This window comes from Hylaeus anthracinus, unplaced genomic scaffold (assembly GCF_026225885.1).
Source record: "Hylaeus anthracinus isolate JK02 unplaced genomic scaffold, UHH_iyHylAnth1.0_haploid 0, whole genome shotgun sequence".
Classification (NCBI taxonomy): domain Eukaryota; kingdom Metazoa; phylum Arthropoda; class Insecta; order Hymenoptera; family Colletidae; genus Hylaeus; species Hylaeus anthracinus.
Window position 1 is genome coordinate 19,693,983 of NW_026533254.1, and position 9,949 is coordinate 19,703,931.

Consider the following 9,949-nt stretch of genomic DNA (forward strand, 5'->3'; position numbering starts at 1 on the left):
TCTCTCTCTCTCTCTCTCTCTCTCTCTCTCTCTCTCTCTCTCTCTCTTCTCTCCTGCCAACAGTTGATTACTCCGAACGCGCCGATCTCGTTGTCGATCGAACCGATTCGTTGATGACACGCGCGCACATACACACGCACACACTTTGCTTCGATCCGATAATCGCGGTAATCGCGATTGTCGCTTACCTTCGCCTTCCGTTCCGATACGCTTGGGAACTCTACGCTTCAGCTACGCTGCGTGCTAGTATTCTTGTGATCGGCGTGCATTTATTCTCGATTCGTTTTTATCCTTGTGGCTTACGCGTCGGTAATCTCTTCTAGACTTTGGATTTTGCCCAGATTGGCTTGTTCCGTAAGCGGGCGAGGAGAGGTAAACTTTCGAATCGTAATGTTCCGATCCGCGAGGAATTTCTCAAGCGTTGCCCGCGTATCGAGCAGTGGTCGACTCTTTGTGGTCCTCTCGGTATCGAACACAGCGAGTTGTTTGAATCGGTCGTTAATCGAACCGCAAAGAGTCAACGTTAACCGTGCCGCGAGCGAGCTCGTCAGCTCGTACTTTGCCACTTTTCCTTGCTCGTGCCTGTAATTTTTCGTCCCGCTAACCACTAAGATAAGATATACACACGTACCAAAACTTTCGTTTGAAAACGATCGATATCGCTTTTCTTGTTGTACGCTGATTGGCTTCGTCGACGACGAGCGTTACGTTCGGCTCGTTCGAACGATTATTTATTCGCGTTCACGCGACGCTGGGAAACCATCCCTCTTACCCTCGTTAGTAGTCGGTGGATGCATCGGTTCGACAAATACATTAAATGCAACGTACGTTCGGTGCGTCCGTGTTTCAGTAATAAGGGAAAAGCCAGACGAGGTGGCGGTGGCAGTGGCGGTGCCGGTGACGCGGGCGGGCCTGAGGATGACGGAGATTACGCCACGTTACGGGAATTACCGTTGATCACGTCTTTGGATCCCGCCGACGACTCAACGTCCGAGGAGAACAAGGTATTCGACAAATTCTATCCAGTTATTTTTTCGGATGACTCCGTCGTAAATCGAAACCGAGCATTTCGTTTAACCCTTCCGTTGCTAATGCCGACTACGGACCTATCGGGTCAAAGAAAATTCAGACTAGGATCCGCATCCCAACGAAAGAGTTAAAAGTGCGAAAGTTTCGAGCGCAACAATTTCATAGATTACAGCATGCGACGCAACGACGTCTAATCTGAGATTAGTAATCCTCGTAAGATAAGTTTCGCGTTATTCGTTTAATTCGTGTCGGACCCATTCTCTTAATCGGCTTTTAATTTAGTTCTGTTTTGCTTTGACAGTGGGGAAGATGGCTGATATCCCGTAGGGACGGTATACCTAAATTTGGAGACGTAAGACGTACAACGATGTGTTTGTCTTTTCGTGTCTACGCTTCGAAATAACATTAACGTTTATTAATCGCGTGTGTGTCTTTAAATTGTGGACTAACGCCGTCTCGGTATGAACCGCGCGTGGGCAAAACGTAGACGCGAAGAGAATTGTTCGGTGTTCGATTCGTATCGTAAAAATTAATCGTCGATCGAACGATACCAGAGATCGCAAAGATACAACCAGCCTGACGTCCTTGGCGTGCAAACCTCCTTTTAGATGCTTTTCCGTTTCTTTTCCCATATTTTCTCGTTAGATGTAAAATTCCTATTATCGAAACGCAAGGCACGCCGTCGCAACGCACTTGGATTAATCGTCAACAATTTGCAACAATTCCAACAGCTGCTCGAGTGCGTGAACGACGACCAAGTGACTTACTACGCGAGTGCGAATCGCGATCTGCAACCCTCGGAGGGTGATCCCTCGCCCCTCTTGACTCCAGACCCTTTATCCGATCCTACCTTGGAGCCACTTCCACTGTCACCCCCGACTCCAACTTGTGCACCGACCACCGAAGTTATCACGGCGCCACTAACCACTGACACCCAGGTACTAAAGTCTTAACCTGTTCACCGTTTAATCCACGGGTGAGCAAACTTTGCGACGATTAGAGACAGTTATCGCGAGCTGGAACGTCGCGTAATACGAAAATACGACCGACAGTGATCGTTTCGAGTAGGCACGGTCCGCTAGGATCCCTTTCAGGGGAGATGGAGTAATCGTTTGCTCACCCTGCACGCCTAACACCGTACCGATCGTAGTCTTGATCGTCGTAAATATCTATGTTTGTTTTTCATTAATAGCATCACGAGTGCTCGTTGTAGTTGGTTGTAGTTTTTCGATAAGTTGGGAATAGGTTTTTAAAAGGGTGGCTAAATAAAACGTAAAAGATTTGTTTCGTCTGAAAATTAACGATGGTTCTCGATAATATCTCGACGCATACGTCGTCGTTCGGTTCGTTTCAGACTATCGGAGGACAAACGCCGCGCTGCCTGCGTCGAGCGGACTCGGGCATGCCGCACGACGAATTGACGCCTCGCTCGGATTCCTCCAACTCGCCGCCATTGGAAGCGGGATTGGGTGGCAGCAGCGGAGCCGGTTCGGTGACTGGTGGTCACAGCAACACGAGTAGCCACAGCGAGACGTCGTCGAGCGGCGTGCACAGCAACGCTAGCAACGCCAGCAACGGAAGTTGTCAACGTCGAGCGACCAGCGTGGACGATTTGACCGGCGAGCAACGAGGGAACGAGGAACCGCGAGAGCAGTGGCGCAGTTGCTCCCTTCAACGAGGCACGCAACCACCGACCGCGAGCGCCGGAACCTTCTCGCCTCCGACCAGTCGTCCGAGCACCAGCCAATCGTTCTCGTCGCCGCAGTACGCGAATCACTTGCCATTGATCGTGAACGCTAACGCCAACTCGATCGTCGACGGCACCTCGGGCTCCAGCTCTGGCTCTGGTTCGGGCACGACCTCGGGCTCGGGCTGTCCAGCTGTAATTTTGGAAAACCCGAACGAAGCAACGGTCGTGATACGTCGCAAGCTCTCGAGAACGAAGCTCACGGAACCACTGAATCCCAACGAGGAGCCTTTTGGTCGTTCCACCAACATGAGAATGACGTCTTTCACCGAGAGCAACGATATTCGCGTTCATACCTCGTCCGCCACCCTGCCCCACTATCCCACCCAACCAGTCGCCGTCACTTATCCCCATTGCTCGACCATGCCGTTGCCCCACGCCTCTCACAGCATGGCAAATTCCCACATGAGCGGGTCCACCGGAAGCTGTGGATCCGTGCCTAGGCATACTTTCGTCGGGCATCCACCGCAAGTACACGCGACGCCGACGGTCCCTGCGCACACCACCCTACCATCCCATCACAACGGCGTCAGGCTTCTGCACGCTGTTCCGCCGAGTAATCCGTTCGTCAAGAGATTTCCACCGGTACAGTTGCACACGCAACCTTGGGCTCTGCCAGGCCATCACACTTTCCCTCAACAGCCCCAAGCCAACGGCAAGCTCTCGGTAGCCGCACAGATCAGGCAGACCGATCGCGATTCGGCAAACTTTTCCATGGCCAGCAGCGGCGACTCCGACACCTGTTTACCCCATTAAGCGTCTCTCGCCTTGCCTTACCTCGCATCGCCTAGTAGTAGATACGCGACGTTTGTGGTTCGTTCCGCGCCGAGTACACTTTTCCGAAAGATCGTCGAGCCAGACAAGCCGTATACACATAGCCGTACACTATACGTACAGGTATGTATAGCGTGGAGGTCGAAGAAGCGTGTGGCGATCGTCGAGAACAAGGTATTCCGCTAAAAACGAAGGATAAAGGCTTCCCATCCCCCTCCCGCGAACCGTTCGCGTGCGAACAGATCTCTCGAGGACGATCCAAATAATTATTCCGTAGAAAAATCAGAGTTACATGGAACGCGAGTTTGAACCGTACCCCGCAACATGCAACATATCATACTTTTGCGACCCATCGGAGTGGAGAATCTCCGACGAGTACAAATTATATTTTTAATACAACGATCGTCTATCTACGAGACATCATTTTTTCCAAACTTCCATATCAACGGTCTCTCGATGCTTCCGTAAACCAAAGAAAGTGAAAACATTTTTGTACCGTCATTTAAACGTTGAAACGAAACGCGCGAATCTCGTGGTAAACATATCTCGCTCGTAATCCGGTACTCTAACCGCTCGTAATCCGGTAACGATGCGAAAGGCATGCGACGCTAATTACGAACGATCTTTGAAGCGTAACAGCACGAATACCTTTTCTCTCCGATCGACGCCGACGGTCGGATCTTTTCCAGTCGAGCGAAGCGCGGAACGGAAATCGCACGCGCGATGCCAAGCAAACCATATCGCATCGTCGCGATACGATATGCTCGCGACCGAATTTACAATAAATAAGGGAACGAGTCGTACGATGTAATTGTAATAGCTACTCGACGACTTCTCGTGGCTTACTACTGTTAGGAATTACTCGGATCGGTGGTTCCTATGCGAGAATCGATAAACGGTGCACGATCGGTCGTGTACCGTTCCATTCTTTGCGAATACCCCTCATTATATTCGGGTATTCTGCCTATATAATTAACGATCGGGTAAGACACTTCTCGCACGTGCTGTCTCGTGTAACATTTTTAATTACGTGTCTTTTCGTACTCGATTCTTTTTTCTTTTTCCTTGTTTTCTTTCGGCTACGTTTCGATTCATTTTTATTTTTCGTCGCTACTTTTTCCTCTATTTATATACGTTTACCTTTGTTTTATTTTTCGTTTTGTTTTGTAAATAAAATCGTTGATGGTAAAATTTCACGGATTCTGTTTTCGTTTACGGTTATCCATGCGTTACGTAAACCAAACGATCGTATCGAACTTTTTGTCGAAATTGATATCTCGAATCGGTTACTTGGTGTCGTCGTTGCGTGTAATCGGTATTCCGGATCTTTGAAACTAGACGAATCTATGTACAGCGACCGTTCGTCGCGGGCAACGATGGGTGAGAAATCGTTTGCCGTACAATTTCGAGCGAAATTTTTGTTAACGGTTCGGATGCAAAAAGCAAGTAAACGAATAAACGAACATGTTATAAAATGTAAGATCGAAACGACCGATCCGTCGCGTCCGGTCGTAAGCGTTGAAACGAACGGCTCGATAACGAACGTTAGACGAGGTCAGCACGTGGCGGGCCATTATTAGGGAAGGTTAAGGGAACGATTACTGCCACTAATTGCGAGGATCTATGGATCTCTGTTATACACGTATATTTACTTGTTTGATCGACTGCCATGTTATTTCGTCCTTTCGCGAATTTAAGCGTTCTAGAAGCGTTCGTTCTACTCGCGGTAATTCGCGGGCATCGATTTAACGCGTTTAACGCTTCCTACACACTAGTTGAAATATACATTTAATTTCCTTTCGCGACTATATAACTCTCGTCGGAGACGCGTGAAAGGGCAGAAACTGCTGACCTCGCGGAGATGCATCGCGGCCAGGACCGATCGCTTAACGCTTATCCTACTTTTTCTTTTTCTTTTCCACGAAATTTGGTTCCGAGGTGGCGAAAGGTCGAGGGAGAGGTGGTCGAAAACGACTCGGCTAGATTTTTCTCGCGAATAGATCGAATCTCGGTGTAAACGCGAGACTCGCGGCAAGCGATAGGGCCTGATCGCGCAGTATAGGTTTCTATTTCTATGGATCGCCTGGGTTAGGTCTATATACGCGCCTCGCGACTGCGACCTCTCCTCGCGGTCTGTTCGCAGTGTTGTTACGGAGCTCGTCGAGTCTGTTCCACCGTAGAAACGATTTTCACGATGATCGAACGGAGAAAAGGATCGAGCCAGGCGCGACGGTAACGTTCGCAGCCGAGACGAAAGCAACGATAGGCAGAAGCCCCCGTTTAAACCGATTTCAAGCACCCGGTGTGCGCCCGAGTAATCGTAATTACGAATATCCGATCTTCGGATACGAAAAACTCGCGTGCTTTGTACTTTGAAAGAGAACGGTGATAATAACAAAAATTGTTCAACGCGTACCTACGATGTTGTTGCTAGATATTGGAACACGTTGAGAAATCGCTGACATTTTTCAGACGAGATGATAGTATTTTTATGAACGATCTTTACAAACGACTAAATGCACAGAGTAGCGATACAAACACGGCACAATGTCGCACTCATAGATGAACACTAAAACGCTATGCACTCTTTCATTTTTCGACGGATTAGTGAATTTCTTTATGATTTCGAATCGCGATCGTCTCTAAACTTAACCCCCAAAATTAAGACGAAACCGCTGCTCAACAATGTAAACGGACAGATGGAATATCTTGGATTATTTTTAAATAGCTTCCAACCGTTTTTCGAGCGGAAAAATTCTTTAAAAAAAGAAAAAGAAGAAAAAAAAACAAACAAAGAAACCGATACAGCGCGTATGACGCAAATTTCTTCATGTTTGTGAAACGAAGATGGAATCAAGATCGCTAGTTAGTCGCGAACATCGAGCAAACCGGATGTACAGGTGTCTTTTTTATACGCGATCGAGTAGGAATTTCAATCGTAATTCCACGTATTTTGTATGCACTTTTTGCGAGACTGAAACGAACGGAGACCATCGATACAAGGTTGTATCGAACAATTTAAATTTTAAGTATTCGCATGAAATTTGAAATTCTATACCGTAGGGTATGGCTTTCGAGCGACATGGACGTTGACGTCGCCGTTGCCGTCGACGAATAACGATACGAATAAGATCGAACGCTTTTTCTACTACAAGGAAATTTCCTTTCGAAACGTACTCGATACGAATCGAGGAAATAGCTATTTCGTTATTTTTCCATGGACTAGTTAGTTACGCCTTCTCGAGTAGAACGAGTGTAAAATATTGTTCCGTATTTCGAATAGAGGGAGAACGATCTCAAATCGACCAGATAACCATCGAAAATGTGCATATATTTTCAAAGAATGCGTCGGGAAACGTTAGATGTTCGACGTCGAATATGAAAATGATGATTATCTGGATGGATGTTGCAAGAAACCCCTATAATTTTTATACCTCAAGTAGGACCGGCTAGATCAAATTTTTTGCAAGCAAATGAAAAGATTCAAATCTATTCTTCTAGGATCGAAAGCATCGAAACGAATACAGTGAAAGCTTATGGCGTCTACGAAAGGCAAAGCGTGCGTTGTTCTCCGTCTGTTGCGTGCATTTAACGATACGTGTATGCGGTGTGCTGCGTATGCGACTTTGTACGCAAGAACACGTTCTTTTCTACTATTGTTTTGCGCTCGTATATTAAACAAAATCGCCAGAGATACAGACTCAGCCTATCGTATCGGTAATAATCGACTTTGAACGATTTGAAGCGCGAGATTCGTTTTATTTCGCGACGACGGTCTTGTACGCAAATGAAATACTTGGTAAGCTTTGCAAGGTTCGATTCGCTGAGATCGGTTGACGAGGCTGCAAAACGAGACGAATCTTTCACTGTATTTGTATATTTTTTCAAGCGAACGTTACCGCATGCTCTCGAATATCGATACGGTATCGATGCCTGGATAAAACTTGATTCCATCTTTGTTCGTAGTTTAAAAAAAGGGACGCGTCGATGAAGCAAAGGTAGAAAGAGCGAGAGAACATGTCGATCGTACATATCACGATGAAAAGACCATCCGTTCGCAACGACGCGATCTCGGCGTTGGCGAATCCTGATCATTCGGTAAACGAGAATCATCGTCGTTATCAGCAACACCAGCAATAGCAGCAATAGCAGCGATATAGCAGCACCAACAAGAAGCGTTCGAATGAAATAGGACGATCGGGCGAGTGCCGCCGCCTCGTGAAAATATTTTTGTACCGTCTAGCGTCAGTCGGTGACCGTACTCTGTTCGTTACACTAGATTCGGCTAGAACCTAAACGCGCGAACGTGGACCGTCGAAGGAAGGCTCTGACTCGACCAAACGAACAGCCTAGTCGCCTACGTTGCGCGATTAGAATTTTTCGGCAGTCATCGATGGAACAGAAACTCCGAGGTTACCGGTTTCCAAACAGTTATCGTACAGTACGCGAATCGTTAGCCGTGATTACTTATCGAGCTATCCTGGATTAGATTCTAGCCAAGAACCTTGCTTCAGAGCCCTCCCGAGCGAGTCGCGTCTCGAGCGTGTATTGTATAACCGCGAAAGAGTGAGAGGGGGGTTTTTTTGGGGGAGAGAGCGTAGCGTGAGAGAAAAGAAGAGAGAATGCGCGTGCGTGATTCAATTCGTCGCCTTCGACGGCTCGGTTCCTTCGAAAAAATGTAAATAATTTAAGGACCGTGTCGAACTCGCGAAGAACGCGACGAAACGAACGAGATGAATGTGAACTCTGCGAAGAATTCAGCGAACATGTACGAATAATTGTATAAAGACTGATTAGACTAGCGTTGGTATTTATTCGAATTCACGCAGTTAAATGCTATCGCTTTGTGCGCTCTCGAGTCCTCACGGAGCACGATACCAAAGGTATTCTCGACCAACTTCCATTTTTCTCTTAGTCTTTGACATACTTTATTCGCAATTACCATTTAGATTCGTACTTGGTAATAATCCTACAAACCTATACACAGACCCGATTCCATATATCTACAACATACGATTATACGATAGTGCTTCGATTCACTTTTCCGTGTAAGCCTTTATTTACTTTGTACACCGAGCACTGTTCGAGCACAGCCGATCGTTTCTCGAAACTTACTCCGAAAAGAATCATTTTTCTTCAACTTTGCGCTACTACAGTTCTACCGTCGTCGCGTTTCTGTTCTTCGAAATACCACGGAAACTTTCATATTTTCGCGCGAATCAATCGTGACGCAGAAATTTACACGGAACGCGGTAAGAAAAGCTAACGGCCTACGAAAGACTCGGAACATTTGCGTTTCGCTTCACCCTGTTTTTCTGCCATTTTAACTTTCCAACCAGCCTCGGTAATTCCGAATCGTCAACTCATTTAAGCGCTATAGGTTCCAGAAAAAGATCCGTCGTGCTCTCGAAAACGTATATAAACGGGCCAAAGAGAAAAAGAAAAATGGTATGCGCCGTTGTAACAGCGACATTATTATCGTCACAACGTATCAATATTACTCGATGCATCGTATAAGCAAGTAAACTAGATGTAAACTTTGTATATTCATTTACCAAGAGAATAAAGGTAAATTATTCGAGGAAGTTTACGAAAGAGAATTTACTTTTTTTTATTCCAAAGTAGTAGTAATAGAGTTTTCAAGTTAACAAGTTTCTCTACAAACGATATAATTCTCAAATTACCAAGTAGCGCCATCGGTGGTAAAATGCTCAAGTTTGTAGCGAAATAGGTAGTTCTCATTAGCGAACGCTAGATGTCACCCCATACATGTAATTTTGTAAAATAAAATAATGCTCTCTTTACGCGGGATATCTTTATTCTATTCCATTTAATAGCGAATTTGTAGAATTATTACAAGTTTAGCTATATTATAATTAAGCTAAGAAATCAATTTCTCAATCTGTAAATCTTCCAACAAGGTAAGATACTGGTTCTAAAATTTACCGACGGGGAACTAGAACTAGTTGGCTACAAACTCGTTCGGTATACGGAAAGACAACACAGCGAATGCGAAAAATATTATTTATTTCAGCCTTTGTACCCAAAGCATTCTTTTTCCATTCTATAGCAATGCCAACAATTCCGACAAGAACGCAATTAAAAAACACACAAATGTGGCGCCATCTCTCGGCAACCCGCTCAAGTTTGTCGGTAAATAGTTTCCCTCTGCGCCTACTAGATGGCAACCGAACGAATAATAAGCTAGTAATGGTTGCCGCATACCAGGGGCACCTCTGCGCCTACAATGTTACAACCAGGCCTACAAACTGGCTAGCAACGATTGCCATCTATAGGGGCTTCTCCGAGCATACTGTAAGTTGAATTTTACCAAAAGTGAAAATCAGGCCAGAATTTGATACGTACCAAAGATTCTCCGTGCCACCTCTTCGCGTATCA

The 9,949-nt window shown here is 46.1% G+C and overlaps 1 protein-coding gene across 5 annotated transcripts in view; it reads left to right on the top strand.

The window, feature by feature from the left end:
• The window catches only part of LOC128896294 (protein tincar), a 57,819-nt gene extending 48,681 nt beyond the window's left edge, over positions 1-9,138 (top strand). For 3 of the 5 annotated variants that reach the window (XM_054159566.1, XM_054159565.1, XM_054159567.1), the window contains 3 exons: positions 851-1,004; positions 1,761-1,967; positions 2,384-9,138. In XM_054159566.1, coding sequence (XP_054015541.1) covers positions 851-1,004; positions 1,761-1,967; positions 2,384-3,532 — 1,510 coding nt within the window. In that variant the 3' untranslated portion in view covers positions 3,533-9,138. Of the gene's footprint in view, positions 1-850; positions 1,005-1,330; positions 1,382-1,760; positions 1,968-2,383 lie in introns of all 5 variants that reach the window. The other 2 variants (XM_054159568.1, XM_054159569.1) reach the window with 2 other exon arrangements.
• Positions 9,139-9,949: the final 811 nt, after the last annotated feature.